At 40.7% G+C, this 17,678-nt stretch overlaps 1 protein-coding gene across 1 annotated transcript in view; it reads left to right on the forward strand.

The window, feature by feature from the left end:
* The window catches only part of SPATA16 (spermatogenesis associated 16), a 68,099-nt gene that overhangs the window by 18,104 nt on the left and 32,317 nt on the right, over positions 1-17,678 (forward strand). Inside the window, 1 exon segment of the mRNA XM_027647658.1 lies at positions 9,417-9,506. Coding sequence (XP_027503459.1) covers positions 9,417-9,506 — 90 coding nt within the window.

Here is a 17,678-nt window from a genome sequence, read left to right on the forward strand (position 1 = left end):
TTTTCACTTTTTTTTCTTATATATAATTCTTATATATAATTATAACAATTTTTTCTTAATTCCTTTATTTACATAGCATAAAGAAAAGTGACAATCAGCAATGCTTATTTTCAATACCATTCATTTAATAAGCTAAAGAATGGGTATAAATCTAGTGATCATAGTTGGTTAGCCCATTGCAAAATGCAGAAACTGATACAATACTATACCAGTAAAAATATTCTGAGACATAATTATCATAGACAAAACTTGAAATACAATCAGTAGCTACTTTTTTTTTAAAGAACAAATAAATTAGTTTGAGCTGTCCTACTAAAAATAGCTTCCTTCCATCAGTTAACTAGTGCATATAGAATTTTTATTCCCATTGAGTTTTTATGTCATCACATTGTAATGGTTTGCTGGTAATCCTTTGGCGTTAATCATGAATCCAAATTAAAATATTCATTTCTGCATTTATTTGCATTTACTGAAGTATTTTTTCTTTAATTTCATGTAAATTTCACAGCTCCTGCATTCATTTCTGAAGCCTCGTTAGCCAAAAATCAGCTTTAATATTCTCACACACGGTTGTATCAAATATGTAGAAGTGGGTTTGCAAGGGAGAAATCTCACAAAATATTACAACTAGGGAAACAGAGAAAATAAAGGAAAAATTCCAGCAGCTCAGTTTTATAGTGTTCAAGAATAGGCAGCTGCAGGGGAATAGCTTTCCCATTCTTAAGAAAGGAAGGGGAGTACAATTTATAACATCAGGTTTAGACCCTGTTTGAGAAGCCAAGTCTGGGGCCTCCTGAAAAGTGGAAATTGTATTCTCTGGTTTCTTATTACTCAAGGCTGCCTTTAGCATCACTGGCACAACTAAGGGCACTGGCTGGTTTCTGATCATTTGTCAGGCTGATACAAAAGATTTACCCTTTGTGATCAAACACCATTAAAACCACGTCTCATCCGTCACAGCTCTGAGCAAACATGCCATGGATTGACCTCACCAATCAACATCTGCTGTAACCTACTTGACCAGCACTTTTCATCATAAGATAGCCATCAAAATAATTCCTAACTTACAGTCTGAAGCTACAAAATGAATCACACAATATTTGCGTGCCCTGTGGTCCTTTTGGCCCAGGCATTATGGCGTACCAGGGTTTAATGATCTTAATAACCCCATATGGCTTGCTGAGAAATTAGATTTTCCCTTCAGTTGCAGAAGGCAATTTTCAATTATAGCAGATGGCAAAACAGTGAAGGTCTGAGAAGTCAAGAACTGACTAAGAAACCTCAGATTAGTACTTAGGCCTTATGTTGCTCAGCCTAATAATGCCAGTGGTTGAATATTTGCCCCAGATGAAAACAATCTTGAAGCAGAGCATGGCATTTGAGCAGAGCAGTCCCCCAATTACACTCGCTCTTCAGAGGGCCAGGTCCAACTGAGACATCCAGAAAGCCACAATTGCACATGGAAAAACAACCCTTGGTATATCACATACACAGCTCAGCAACAGTTAAGACTCAATTTTATTTGAAATTGGAGAGAGTCATGCTGGACTCCAGGACAATTGAAGATGGAGATCGTCCAAAACATTTTATAAGTAACTTTCTTGATGAGACTCTATATACCCTTAAAGTTGCTTTGTTTATTTTGTTTTTCCCCCCAAGCAGGATAAAATAAATCTGCACTGAGAGCATGGGACTTTCTGTCAGCACATGAGAAAATAACAGAGAACCTTTCTATTGGAAAGATGCATTTTGCTGCTCTACTAACCCTGCTTCTGTGGTCCTCATGGCACACAGGGTTTGGGAAATGACAGACATGTGGCTTCACCCAGTTGTTCATACAGATTCTGAATGTGGATCAAGCACTAGAAAATGCAGAAGAGGTTAATGTCACCTACCCAGCAGCTAGTGACAAAAAGGATTTGGGTTCGTATCTGCCTCTTTGTGACCACTCTCTGCCCAGCTGCAGTATGTCTGCTGGTGCCATAGGACTCCTCTAGAAATTGGCTCCCCAGTGAGGACACGAGTTTGCCCACCATTGGTGGAAAATCACACCTCTGCCCAAGGGGATAGCTCCCACAGCATAGGAAACCTGTGACTGGTGGTGAGAGGTGCATTGGGAAGTGCCATCTGGAAAGATATTTGTGTCCTGCCTCCTCCCGAAGCATCCCTGGACTTCAGTCCCTGCCGTCCTTCCCTTGATCTGGAAATCATGGATGTAAGGGTTGAGGAGAGAAAGAGGAACCAGACTTTGTGTCACATTTCTTCAATGTTATCTCTAAGTAGTGCCTGAAAAATATGTACATGATAATAAGGACTGCTGTACAGAGCTATTCAAAGTCTTTGGGGGTTAGCAAAGATTTTCCTGTGTCCTTGCAGACTGTGCTCCACAGCAGGACCCGCTGCCAATTCTCTCCCTCCCTCCCAGAAAGGCAACACATAGAGAATGCAATAAATCTGTAAAGCTTTTTCTGCTATGCCTTTTTATGTGTTCAGTGGAAGGCAGGGTTCTCTAATGCCTCTTGCACAATTCATAGGGAGACACATGAAGTAGAAAATAGCACCTCTGTTAAGTAGTACACGATTGCTTTAGTGATGAGTTAACAGAGGGAATCTCTTATGGAGGCACAGTGGGGGGAAAATCTGAAACAGCTAAAGGCTCACAGATTTACTTTAAATCCTCTGCATTTTTCCCAGTGACTTTTCAAACACTTACAAAAGGTTTAAAATAATTTACAATGATCAACCTTTATGTAGTATCTATCAGAAGAAAAGACATCTCAAAAGACATCTCGTATTGGTCAGCGTATTATAGACAGGACCAGACAGGACTCTTTAACCCTGATTTTTCAGAACTTTCAGGCTAAAAATTCAATATTCAGCTAATTCTTCATTCCCTAGCTTCCTTATTTGGCACCTTTAAAATAGGACTATATTAAAGTAACTTGAGAATGGAATTCTAGTGAAATATTAAATAATCAAAAATAAGTAATACAATGATGAGATGATACAGTGCAGTCAGTGGGCATTAAAATGGAGGCAGAATAAAAGCAGAGCTCAAGAAGTGCATAGATTTTTAGGATGAAATAGAAAAACAGGAAATGTAATAACTGATAGTTCTAATCTGTGGGAAGTCTGTAGTGCAATGTATACTTCGCTCTAAACTACTCTCCTAATCTTTTTACCTCTTCAGAAAAGGGAATAAAAAGAAAGAGAAGAATTAGCAGCACCAAATTACTTCAGCAATTGTGTTAGGCATATTACAATATACATAATAGATGAGATATTATTAATACAGAGTTATTCCATTGGGATGCTCTGGATAATATAAACCAGAAGTCTTCTTAAAAATAATTCCTTCTCGTGCAGCATTTCAAATATTTCTGTGTGCTTCAACTTTTTATTACCTTTTAAATGAGCATCATTTTCTCTGGATTCTGATGCTCAACTCTGAGTCATAAGTTATTTCCAGGTCATCATATCAGTGACATGGTTCCTATTTTAAGAGCTGAGATCTCCTCCATTGAGGTCGAAGGCTACATCCCCCTTGACTTTGATGATGCTATATTGCAGAAACATTTATCTACAAATATGATGAGAAGCCATTAAGCAAAGGGACACTTGAAAAATAAAACAAAAGACATACAATTCCTAGTAGAAAGAAAAGTCTGGCATCATTTAACTGTTTTAGAGTTGAGATACCTGACAGCAGTCCTAATGACAGCAGAAAATTTGGTGCTACACCTGGAAAGTGAGTGGCCAGTACGTTGTGCAAACAAGACAGGGAGTGCAGAGTATCTTCACTTGCGTTACGATGTTTTGGGAGCTTTGAAACAAGATATTTTTAAATATCTTTTTGTTCCGGACCGGAGAATATTCTCCTTTTTACCACCTTCACAGCTGAGGAATTGAGACCTGTACAGCACATTTATCTTATGCTTGCAATTCAAAGCAAATTGCTGCTGCAAAACCTTTTAGCATGGCAGTTATATTTCACTTCACTGACAGAGAAAAGGCGTTGTGTGAAACCTTTTTTGGGAACCCACACTTCCTCCCTTCCTGTCTGTTTAAATATGAAAACATCATGAGATGGTTTATTCTGTGAACTGACAGTCCTTACCCATAGATGCCATAACTGCATTTATTTCTGATGGGTCATGCAAAAAAATCCAACTGCACAAAGAGAAGTCAAGTGTCCTCCTTCAAGTGTAAGAGCATTTTGTCCTCTTCCTTCATCCACCTAGGTTTGGTAGAAGTTTGTCAGTCTGTTTTGTTCAGTGATGATGGCTATATATAAGAGTTTCCTAATGATTTTTCAGTTTTCCAGAGAGACCTACTCTGGACTCTGCCAAATTTGCCTCGATAAGCAGTCCATGCAGCTAGTCTTGTAGCTACATCTACCAAGCAATCCTGACCCTTTTGTCCCCCATCTTTTTTCTCTGTAATACAGATGTTATCTAATTTTACATATCACTTCTTTAAAAAGAGTGGCCAGGGAAAGGAGGTAAAGGTGCTCCCTCCTTCAGAGACCAGAGCACTCATGCAGGGGTAAAAAGTCCCCAGGTGCAAGGCAGGGTGGGCATGGTCACAGCCAGGTATTTGGTGGCAAAAGAATGAAAATTCCCCATGGACCAATGGTTCTGAACCTGTCCAGCCATCAAGAGGTTGAAACCAAGCTCAGGAGAAAGGCCTTGCCTCCCTCATGTCTCTTCAGGTGGGTCTACTCACCACAGACACCCTTCTTCTCCCTTTACTTCTTAATACCCAGTAGCACCCAAACCACCTCACTCTTGTCCTCTGGGAGACAGAGCTTCCTCATGCCTGCTCTCACAACCCAACCAAATGTTTCCGCCAGCTTGTTCAAAGAGGGAGGTTTTTTTACCCTCTTCAAGGTGTCATCTTTGGTAAACTCTCAAATAGAGGAAAAATGTTTGCAAGCTTTTGTTCATCCAAAACACATCCCTCTTAATTCCCTACAACAGCACCAGGAAGAGAAGTGGTTTAGAACACAAAGCTGGCTACAAGCAAATGTGCCACCATGAGGTCCTCAGATAGAACTTAAATAAAATCTTAATATCTCTGCACATGCAAATTGCAGGAAAATACCATGAGGTTGATTCCTGGCTACCATAGGGTTCAGGAATCTGGCTATCTCTATTAGAGCTGAGCCCTCAAATCAGCCCTTGGGATCACAGAACAGAGCTCAGCAGACTCAAACGGATGTAAGACTAGAGCTATACCACAGACAGTAAGCTGCCTGCCACACAGATGAAACAAGGAAAAAGGAGAAATTGAGGTTCAGTGTAATTATACAGGATTTATCTGGTTCATTCACAAGTATACTGGGGCTGGATCACCAGCTGTACTGATTGACACTGTTCGCTGAAGATAAAAACATTGTATTGGTCTACAGCACCGGAATACATGGCTCTGCTGAATGCTGGTTGACACATCACTTGCACTGACATTGTCTTTAGTGCTGTGGTGAAGAATGGCTCAGCAACTTCATCTGTACACTCAGCACCCACCCCTGCAGCTTTACATCTCTCTGCAGAGATACTGTTTTAGTACTGAATTTTTACTTCTGATAAATCACCTAATTCCTCTCTTAACAGTCAATTATAATTGACTATTAAACCACACTGTATCTCAGGAAAGTGTGAATAACTAGGAAAAAGAAAAAGTTGCTACTCTAATTAAAGAAAGAACTCCACGCACCTCTATGAACCAGCTGGCTTTTACTCACAGGACGAGCAAGAAAAATGAGTTTATCTACTTTAGTATTGGAGTGTATTTTTTCACTTGTTCCATCTATAGAATTATCTCATTGACTTTTTCTTGGCCCGTAAAGGCCAAACACGAATGATGCGGTGGATTGTAGCAGAGGCACTTCTTCATGTCAGTCAGATTAGAGTTAAATCCCTGTTGCATTTAGGAAGGAATTTGATAGAGACTGTGCACCTTAGGGAAAAGGCTGTGTGATTTCCAGCTTCCAGTTTTGATGCAGCAAGAGTTTCTTGCCACACTTGCTGTCTTAACATTGGGCAGTAAGATTGAAAGGAAAACCATAGGCTGACGAGTACATCTTTCATTTGCATACTCCAATTGCTGTGATGGGGAGAGAGTTGATGCCTTCTTCCTCCCCCCACACCCCCAGTGTCTGAAAAAAGATAACAGGACAAACACTGTATTATTTTTAAGAAAAGATGTCAAGATGAAAAAATGAAAACGTCAAAAAAGGGGCTGATATACAGCATTACTTAAAAACTGTTTTGTTGAGAAAAACTGACCAAATGATTTACGAAAGGCTTTTAACAGGGCAGTCTTTGGATTACAGTGAAGATGAAAAATAAATGAAAATCTATTTCAAGTTTACTTTAGCCTAGTCATTTGACAGATGAGGGTAAAACCTGGCAAGAACACAAGTTTTAATCTTCAGATGTAGTGACTTTATTTGCAGTTTTGCCGATTAGAAGTTTTCTCTGTGCAAAGTAAGAGCTTTTCAGAATATTTTCAGATGTTTCCTGTTGAAAGTACCTTTTCTTTTTAATGTGAAGATCCCATGAAACGCACACGAGTAAAAGACCAAAGATGCTTCTGCTCATGGCACAAAGCACATACAGAAATTGTCCCAACTGTGCTGCCACCGGTGTGTCCACCACCTTCTTCCCTTCCCAATTCTCCTTTCAAGCTTCACTCTTGAAACTCATCCCTCCTAATTAATTACTGGATTAACCAGCCTAGTATCAAGATGCTCACGGCTGGAGGTGGATCTTGGAGCATGGACTTGTTCTCAGTATGCCCAGCCTGGCACATTTCTGCCTGGCCAGATGGGTCCACCATCTGCTCCTATTTGAAGAAAAACTTCCTGGAATTAGGGTTTTCCACTTAACCTTTGTACAAGTCCTTTGTTTCCTCTTTTCATTTTTTTTTTTTTATTGCCTTTTCACCAAAATCACCTGAAACACATCAGAGTCAGATTTAAAAGCCAAAGGGGCAGCTCCTCACAGCTTTGGTGCACACCTGGTGTTAAATGAGCACTGCTCTGCACAAAGGCCACTGAACTGGAGCATCAGCACAGCAAAGGGCTACTTTGGGGGAAAGCAGGAATACAGCAGAAATTATTTCTAGAGTATAGACTACAGAGAGTGTAGCAAAATCAAACCAAACTCCAGGAGTCAAAGGTAGCCTTCTACTGCTGTTTGCTCATGCTATTTAGGGCATGCTATATTATTTTTCAGTATAGAATTTATAGATCAAGAGAAGCAGTTGATCTCTTTGAGACACGTTAAAAAAAAAAATCAAGATGAAAAAACGAAGAGCTGGTATCTAATTCTATGAAAATCTGCCACAGTTCTATATTTATTATAAGCCTATCCCAGTACATCCTGCTCAAAGTCTTACAGAAAATGTGTTGCTAACTACCAGGGAATCATTGATTTTTTTTAATTTGTTCCCCTCGCAGTGTTATTGCTTAGCTGTGGTAGAACCCATAACTTGGAGAGGGGGGTGAAAATGAAAAAAAAAATCAATATTACTATTATCAGCTGTTGACTACAGTTTACAGCAGCAATAATCTTTAAAACAGCTTATAGAGTCACCAGTTGTCATCTACATAAAGTATTATTGTTTTAGTCAAATCATTAAATGATATTATTTGATGATTTGGTCATTTTGATTTGGTTGAATTAAGTTTTGGTCACCATCAGCATTGTCTAAACTTCAGATCTAAATTATGTTTGGCTGAGAGCTGCAGTGTTTGCTGTTGGCATTATCTTTTCGTTGCTGCTAAGAGTGATTCATTCCCTCATTAAGAGCAACTAATTTTTAACATCCTGTGCTTGTTCTTACATTGTATTAGTTCAGTATTTAGATGTGCTCCCAGTCACTAAGGCCTGTGCTTCCTCCAGTAACGCCTTGTTACGAGATCATTTGTCATTGGTTTTACACATACACACACACACACAGCCCTTCTTCCCAGGGAGGTAGTTCCTGCAGAGTGATGCTTTCTCTTAATACAGTTTTCTGAGTGGCTTTTTTCAGATGCTGGACTGTGAAAGCACAGTTCTAGGATGCTTCCTAGTTCCTTAGGATGGTCTTCAGCACAACTGCATCTCCAGAGCACAAAGCAGCTCTGCTCATACAGAGTAAAGCTTTACTGTGCCAGAACAGAAATGTCCTTATTTATCTAGTTACTTGCAAATGCAGATGTTACCATTCAGAGCTTCAGGCCTTCTTTCGTGTGCTTTGGAGAAAGAGTTAATTTGATTCATCAGTCTACTGCATCTTGGAGATACTTTTAGGTTTTAATGTATTTTAAAAGCCCCTTCTGAAGTCCGCTTTCATACAGTTCATGAGTGCTGAACACATAGAGAAAAGACAGTATTTGGACCTCTAAAATGCACCAGTTTTTTCCATAAGTGGGAATTTATAGCTGAATATATAGTGTTTATATATATATTCATGCCATAGTTTCAAGATGATGAATAAACTTTAATAAATGATCTGGTTAGGGAAACGATTAGTTCTGTAGTTATTAATATACTGAAATCATAAAGGCAGTAGTTTGTTATGCTAACATGATATTCAAAACTCTCAGTGAGGAAACAAAAGCCAGTTTGCAAGTTTTCATTGTAATAGAATATAGTGTTAATCTCTTTGTTGATGTTCTAAGCTAAATACCTTATAAAACATGTATATGATGATAAATACTAAACTTTGCATCCTAGAACAAGGCCTACGTAGCTTTTTTCCATGCACTGAAGTGCTGCTGACCAGAGAAACCAGTCACTTGCTGGAGATCTCACAGGTGGAACTAATCAGATGTAGGAGCTGTCACTCCTGCCTTCCCCTTGCCCCCCTCAGAAGGCCACCCTGCCTGGCAATCTAACTGCTGAGCTTCTGCTATTTTTGTCCTTCCATCTTTTTCTGACATTGACTTAAAACCTGTAACTTGTTACACCTGTAACTGCATCTGTTAAAGTTAAGGTCCAAGAAACATGCCAAGGTCCACCCACATAGAACCTATCCCTGGTGCAGAAAGTGTTTCAGAATCTTCCAAGTTAATGTTAAATACATTCTAGATGCACAGTTTCTCCAAGTAGATGGGTGAGACACCTGACACTCATGTGAGCAGAGGAAGGGCTTAACTCAAAGTTGTACTCTAGCAGTTTTGCTTATGTTATGATCATCAAAACCCTAATAAAATTGCATTTATGATACACCTAAATAAAAATTTTGTTAATGTTTTTCTGTATATCACAGCTGTCAAGAGAGAGAGTCCATGTCACATTTGAGATATAATGTTGAGTTGTATAGAATAAGTGCATACAGTATGTCTTAAAACTGTGACTATTAGTATCTTCTAATGATTTAAGTAATAAAAATTTAAACACATCCCCCTCTCTTATCTTTTAAAGGAGCATTATTCCAAACCCAACTTCTCTCCAGAATCACCTGCACCAAGCTGCTTGATTCTGGTGCTTACAGAAATATTCTGGAGCTGCAAGGCACTGCTCGTGGCTCTCTAATGGATTCTCTACATCCCTTTCATTCCAGCTCTCAGTAGTAAGGATATCATCTTATATCTAGGCTTTTCCAAAATCAGTGGGAGTTTTGTGTTGGCTTTGTGTACACGATCTCATGTGCAGCAGAGCTCCAATCGTCCTGGTTGTCACAACATGAATAATCCCAATTACATTCCTGGTTGTGGTTAGGCAAAAGCATGTAGGAACATTCACTGGTTCTTGGGCACAGGGGTGAGGCCTGATCAGCAACCAGGGCTGTGCTGGGGTAAAAGCTACATGCACAAAGGCATCTTTCACTCTCTGGTTTCCCTGTAACCCTGGGCAGAAGCTCAGATGTGCTCCAAATACATGATGGGGAGGTGGGGGGGGGCGGGGAAGAGAGAGAAGAAAAAAATAATCAGGATCTCAGGGTACACTGTGTTATGCTGCAAAATTTAGCCTGTGTGCAGCTGATGAGATTGCTGGTGTGAACGGGAACTGCTGGCAGGAGGAAAGCCTGCAGGAGGAAGCTCCGCTTGTGTGGTTGCACTGATGCTGCCAAAAACTTAAACTTTCACTATACAACAGAAGTTTTTAACCACTGAAAGAAATGCATGAGGAAATTCTATGGTGCCATGATAACTCGCTATGTATCACCATTACTACTAATATGGGACACTTACAAGGACTGTTCAGCTGAAGACCACAAGGTATATCACAAAATATTTCACAAATCATTAGGTAACTAATGGCAGAGCAGTCAGCGTGAATTAGGCAAGAGACTGAAAGGGTCACTTTGCTCATCCTTTGAGATGGATGCTTATGGTACAGGTCTGAAGCTGTTAAAATAGCAGCGAAACATTTAGTACAGAAGGTGGAAGAAGACTTTATCCAAGCAGACAAGCAGAGTTGCAGAGAGGATCTGAGAAGATAAACTTCATTTTTCTGTGCAGGACTTCTGCCAAAGACACCAAGACAAGCACTTTTCCTTCAACAGAACACACATTGAGATTATGTCAAAGCAATCTCCACTGGCTTTCACTCCTTAGTACAGGCAGAAGAAATCAGCTCCCCAAGCAAGGAAACCCTTTTGTCTAAATTTCATAAGAAATGCAACTTCAGATATACCTGGAATATTTCACTTGGGTGTAAAACCCTCAGAGAGAAATTGTCATCATGAGGTAAGGTTCACTGCTCAGCCAGATGTTTCAAACAGGTGAGGAATCCTTTCCAGGATATTTTCAAACCCCCAGATTCACCAGCATCCCAGCAGGTGAAATGATAGAAGGGGAATTTTTTGGGATGTTGGGGAGGAAAGAAGGGTTTCCCCTATAAGTCAGGTTGAAGATTTTAAAAATAATAACAGTAATAAGTTTGTTTCAAATACATATTCAAAAACTGAGCTTTTTTAAGAAGTAACACAAATAAGTGGCCATATTTGAGAAGACAGTATAAACCAAGAAGGTGTTTATAAATATGATTTCAAAAATAAATGCAAAATTGTGATTGGTGTCGCTGCAGATAAGCAATCAGTAAGTTTACTATATCGGCAGGCAAGAGGGAACGCTGTCAGACTTTTTTCCCCACACTGAGTAGCTTTCAGGAAACTAGATGATTTTAAATGAGATTATGTATTTTGCAAAGGAGAGGAACATTCTGACAGACTGACTCCAAAGTGGTTCCAAAAGCAGTGACTATAGCAGTGTTCAGAGTTTAGCCTAGTTTAACATAGTGTTATAGCAACTGTGCAGAACTGCTTCTGCAGATTGTGTTAAACTAAGCTTAGCACTACTTCTGTCATCTCTCTGGAGTCACTGGTCTTAAACCCCACTCATGATGCAGAATGTACTCTGCTCATTACAGACAGCCCATGGCCTACAGATATTTAGTTGCACTTTATGGAAATACAAACTTGGGGTTTTTTAGCATAAGCCAACATTTATTTATGTTTGGGTTTTTTTAAAAAGAGCATGGTCATCTATTCCTTTTTGTGTTTTTAAGTATCTCTTGCCTTCCTGCCCCCTCATGTGATTTTTAAGTTATTGCATAGTGCATGAGAAACACCTAGAGCAGTGTTTGGGTATGTGAACAGGAGTGGCTTTGGTTGAGACCAGCTCAGCTTGGCACAAGCAGCATGGATAATCACATTTAACTCAGCCTACCTATCGAGCTGAGATCCCCCGAGATTTTGTCTCTGAAGACATGCCAGACCGAATTCCTCGGTTCAGAGAAAGTCGTAGGTTAGAGCAGGGTCAGCTGTAATTTAAGCATCTCTCAAGTTCCTCTGTGTGCAGTTTTCACTCACACAGCCCAGTATCAGGAGAATAAGCATAGGAAGGAGTCTAAATGCAAGAACGTCTGAATTAATGTAAGGAGTCTGATATCTGCATCTCTTCTGAATTTTGTCAGCTGCACAGCGGTTCCTCCGGGATGGCACTGTGATAGGATGCCACCATGTAGAGTGCAGCCTAAGGCCATTTGGCATTGTAAAGCAATCCCAGAAACACCACTGTGGGGTCACAGCACCTGCAAACGATGAATTCTAAAGTGCTGCAACCGCTTTCACTGAAGTGTCAGTTAGCAAATATATTTCTCCTCTTTTGGTACCTCTGATGTTAGAAGACTGCTCTTGACAAGCACGGTAAAGATTTAAACCTCAGCAGGGAGAAAATCTATTTGAGTTGAAAGACCATCTTGGTCTTCGAATAAATGGACATCAAATGTGTGGTATATAAATTTAGTCTGGAAGTTACCAGGAAGTTTTAGGCATTAGAAGGCATTTAGCCTTAGGATCAGTCCGCAACAGCAGCAATTGGAAGTGTCCTGCCAAAGGACCAGAGTTCTAGAAAAGGAACATGCACCCAAGGGTGAGCCTTAAAGCTCCTGGAGAAAGTTACCAGAGCATACACATTCAGGTCCCCAAGCCCGTGGGCTCTGGTCCCACAGCTGCCTGTTATGCAGCTGCAGGAAAAGGTCTAACCAGATGAGCAATAAGGCATGAAAGCAATTTTTCTTCTTTACTCCATCAGTGCAGGCTATTGCTGACACTGAATAGCCTTGAACCAGTAGTAAGGTGAAAATGTGTAACTTACAGAAAAACACCTATTTCCTTTGAAACTGGAGGTTTAGACCTGCTGCACTAAAGGTGTTTTGTCCCTTTTTCTCATTAAACTGTATAGCTCTCATCTTTCTGCTAATGAAAATGCTGTGCTGATTTAACAGTGTCACTGTGTTCTGTGAAAAGCTTAAGATAGCTCTTTTATCACCAGCTAGAACACCAGTGACTTGAAATTAGTTGTATACATGGAGGGAAAAACAGACTGTCTGTCCTTCTGCCAGAACAAACAACTCATCTTCATCTGACTGCATAGAGTAGGGGTAAGCAATCCGTAAGGAGGAAGAGGTTTTAGGATCTTAATAGCTGTGGGATGGCTGACTCAGCTTTTTGACATTCCTATTAAAAAAAATAAATAATAATCTAGAAAATCCTGTCAGATGAAAAGCAAACCAGGTCTGCAAGGAGTAAACCTCAGCCCTCCGTAAGAATTCAGGTGTGTGTCCCCTTTTAGTCAGGCTTGAAAAGGTAGTGTGAGAAAGCAAAGTGAATTATTTGAGTTAGTTTGTATCTCTGGGTTTGTTTTATGAAGCATGCAGTTGTCTCAAGGAAAGATGTGTAAATCCTTGGGGTTGGGGATACCAGCTGCCTGCCTTTGCCCACACCTGCCTCCATGCTACCTTCCTCTGCATCCTGCCTGGGTATCCTTGTGGGAGAGCAGGACTCTATCCTAATTGTTTCAGTTTTTCTAAACTGAAAAAAAAAAATCCAATTTGACCAAAAGAAAAAAGAAAACCCTGTTGTCATAGCAACAGAAACCCTCCACCCCACCTGCAAAAACAGAGTCCCTCGGGGCCTCAGGGCTCACCAACAGGGAGAGGGAGCACTCCCACAGCTGGGCAAGGTTAATTTTACACTATTATTTCAGGAGCTGCCAGGGTCAGAGCCCATTGACCCCCCAGGAGTGAGGGCTGCAAAGCAGTGATTCTTACACCCAGTGCCCAGTGGACACATGGCCCAGAACTAGGAATGAAACAGGATTTGTTTTTCCCACACACATGGAAGGGATGCAAGAGCTTCTGCTGGTTTGTGATCTCCGTCCTCCCCAGAGGAGCACTTCACAAGCTCGATCTAAGAAAGCAGCTCTGGAGAGTGCTGGGATCAGTCAAAGCCCAAAGGAAAACCCACATGGCCTATTATTAATTTTGACACCACGTGTCTAAAATTTACCAGTATCTCGGTGCCACACACTTTATCACCTGAGACTGTCCACATGTCAAACAGCAGCTTAGTGTCACATCAGATGCAAGAGGCAGCCTTCAGTGCTAGTTTTTCCACATCTCCTGCCAGAAGTAAATCCAAACATTGACAGCACAAGGTCTGTCCCAAACTCAGGTAACATGAGGTAGAAGAGGAAACAGGAGAGCAGAGCAAATCCAGAACAAACATGGACCATGTACCTCTGAATGTTTCATTACACGTCTATTACCAGCAGTTCACCCCACCCATCCCATCCCTTCTCCAAACAGCTCCACTGTGAAGACAACATTGGCACAGGGTCCTCCCACTCCTCCTGGGATTTGTACAGCACACCCAGTCTGGGTAGTGTTTGTTTTCTACCAGGTCATGGAGAGCCCAAGGTCTTGCTGGACTTAGTGACCTGTTTTCTTGAGCATTCCCTGTCGTTTTAAAAGCCTTGTCGTTTCCCTGTGCATCACTCAGCTCACATTTGGAAGGCAATTTCTGTGTCCTTATGTGGCACTTGCCATTAAATGAGGAACATTTGTTATCACAGCAGAGCAATTTCAATATCATGAAGAAAGTTGTTACTCGCACGCAACCATGGGACAGATAATAATAAATACAATAAATGTATTCTAAATACAAGGGCCATTTTCCTGGCAGGAAAGTTATTTCTGCTTTCTAGCAATGGGCTCATGACCCAGAAACTTCAGCAAAGGCGGCAAGTGTATCCCATCACCAACCTGGGAGGGTTTGGCAGGACAGAAGTGTTTTATAGCAGCTTCCCAGTGCATTTAAGGCTCCCTAGTGAAGTGTTCAAAAGGAAGTTTTAGTCAGACCTCTGCAGGAATTAGCAACATCAAGATGTTATGCATATATAACAACATTTTGCCCCATTTTGGGGCTAGTCTACACATAAGTAAAACCAGACATAAGCAATTTCATACCTGCTCAGTATTCTGAAGTGCTCTTTATCATTGACCGTGTAATGGTTTCCAAATGCCTCCATAACATAAAAGTAATGAGGGTACACTTAATTACGATATATGAAGATATTTAAAAATCAATTGTTCATATTTTGTTCACTTTTCAAATAGGATAATTGCATTAAAATTACTACCTTCTACTTACTTCTGTTATAAACATCACTTTTATTTTCTAATCTCAGAAGAAAATAAGAATGTCAGCCAGAAGAGAGCAGCAGCTTGTTTTGCATTTCATATCTCAGGCTCAGTATGATTGTGTTAGAGATCTCAAATACCCAGGTGTATGCATCAGAGTTGTTCTAAATAGGAATATTAAAGTTACTGTTAAGCTGAAAACAGATCTATACTTACCCTTTTCAAAGAGTAGGTCTGCACAGGATTGGCATCACAGTGCAGTGGCTGAGGGCCTCTATTAGTACCACTTACTGCAGATCCAGGTGAGCTCACTTGAAGTAGGGAGCAAAGGTAATTTTCAGCCATTTATCAGCCTCTTGATCTTAGCAGCAATTAAGGCTGAATAGCATAGGAGAGTGAAAGTTACTCTAATGTGCATGGGCTGTGATTATTCCTGAGGCTCTGCCATCTGCAGGGAAATCCTCCTCTCCCCTTCTGGACTTCTCTCCTTTCTCTGCAGCTCAAGGGGAGCAGCCAAGGATTAATGAGCTGACCTTGAGTCTTGCCCTCACATATTTCCAGTATTTACAAAGGTAAATGAACACACAAGTTTTTAGCAACAACATTAATTTCTTTTCTTCTTTGGAAATGTAGCACTTTGGTGCATTCCAGAAAAATCTGCCTATTTCTATACCTACACCATCCATTTCCTTGTCACAGACCTGCGTGGCTGCTGCAAAGTATTTGGCTGGGCACTGGCTGTTGGTGTCAGCAGTCGTCACGCACCAAAAGCTGCCTTTGACTCATGCACAGTCCTATGCATGTCTGGAGATGGGCTGAGGGAGACGATTCAGGATCTCTGGTCTGCTCTTCACCGGCACTTATAGAAATATATCTTATTATTCTGCACCACCAAGTGGCCAGATTGAGCAGGGATCGCAGAACACCTTTGGATCCAGGCTTACTACATCACCCAGATGGGTTTGGTTATGCTGTGGAAGTTCATACTGGTCCAAACTAGCAACTAGGAAATAAAAACATTAGAATATAAAGTCATATTTTGAACATTCCCTAAGGCGTTCTCAGAGGTGTGTTGTCAGAACTGCTTCAGTTCTCATATCAGACAGAGTTCTTTGGTGGGCTGCATACCTGAAACTCAGGCATATTTTAAGTATTTCAGATTCAGTGGTGGATAGTTCTGTAAATACAAGGCAAATACTTCTGAGTACCAATGAATAGTTGTGCCAGAAGTAGGAAGAATGCATGTATCTTTGCACTTTACCATTAGAGATTAATCCCACTATCTTTAAAAACTGTAAAAAAAAAAAAAGTCATTTCACACAGAAAGATGCATTACATGGTCTAAATAAGAACTATTTCCCCATTCTTTTGTACCTTATGTTTCTTGTGCTCAGGAGGATTCACAGTTGAACTCCTATGTAGTCACCGACCCTCAAGGTACAAAGAGTGAGGTCTGTTGCTGATCAACACTGCTCGTCCAAAATCCCCCCATGATATAACAGCTGATTCCAATGCACGACATTACATATCATGTTTAATATATGATATTGATACTGGAACAGTACAGGGAGTGGTCCCTCATTCTGGTTTTGGGAATATTAAATTTGTAACATCTTCTTTCAGGATGTTAATGAGTTGGGTCACCAGCTGAGAATTTTAAATAATAATTTCATAAATAGTATTTCCTTAAGTAGTACTTTACTTAAATCTTATTTCAGAGTATCTTACAGGCTCATCAATCTCATACTGGAAATCTTTGTTATCTGGATTTCCATGGGCCATATGGAGAGGTACTCATTGAGAATCAGGACCCAGCTCAATGCTTTAAGCCTTCACATATTTCAGTGGGAACCAGGCTTTCAACCTGCCTAAATACCTCAAGCGGTCCCTTGTTTTTTGAACGTTCAGGTTCCTAAATATTTTTCAATGCCCAGCTCTGTAATTGTATTCAGGCACTGTAATTTCACCTTTGTTCCAGTGTCTGGAAATTCACAGTTCCCTATTGCACATCATGTTGGTTCCGTGCATTGAGACCAGGAGGCCTTCAACGAAAAGTGGGGCACATTTGGGGTTGGACACAGGCCATACACACAGAGCCTTAATCCTTGTGTTTCTTTTCAAAGTGGAATTTTTAAAGTCCCTTGTAAGCCCTGAGGTCACAGTGCATTGGTCCCAACCTGTGTGTGTTCCCTGATGACCGAGAAACTGAGAAGTAAAATTGGGATGGAGGCACTCAAAGGGGTTTTCTATGTATGCCTCAGCATTCCTGATGTAATGTAGTACAGGAGAAATCTAGCAGGGATAGCAGCAGATGTTGAAAAACTAAGTACGAATGCTGGAAATGTAAGTGTGCTTCTGATTATTTAAATAAGGACAAATTAAGAAGGAAGAATAAAGAGAAAAGGCATTTGTCTGGAGTGCAGCAATGCCTGGAGACTTCTGCCACGATCAGAGCGACATTGTGCTGTGCAGGCTGTGAAGGATTAGCAAAAGGTTGAGCCAGGGGGACTCACACACCAAATCAGTAAATCAGTCAAATATGAGTGTTTGCATTTTACAGCTGGTGCTGAAAAATGGAGAAAGATGAAGTGACTAGTGAGAGAGTTGATTTCAGGTTTGCCCAGGGCGCTGTGCACCTTTGAAAGCAGTGCCACTCTGGGAGAAGCAAGCGTTGGCTACCACTGAGGAGTGGGAGGTCACAAACTGGGTATTGTGTTGTGCTGCCAGTGGGGTGGATCCTGTTTTAATCTTTGAAAT

This window comes from Corapipo altera, unplaced genomic scaffold (genome assembly GCF_003945725.1).
Source record: "Corapipo altera isolate COAL_440 unplaced genomic scaffold, ASM394572v1 113, whole genome shotgun sequence".
Taxonomy (NCBI): domain Eukaryota; kingdom Metazoa; phylum Chordata; class Aves; order Passeriformes; family Pipridae; genus Corapipo; species Corapipo altera.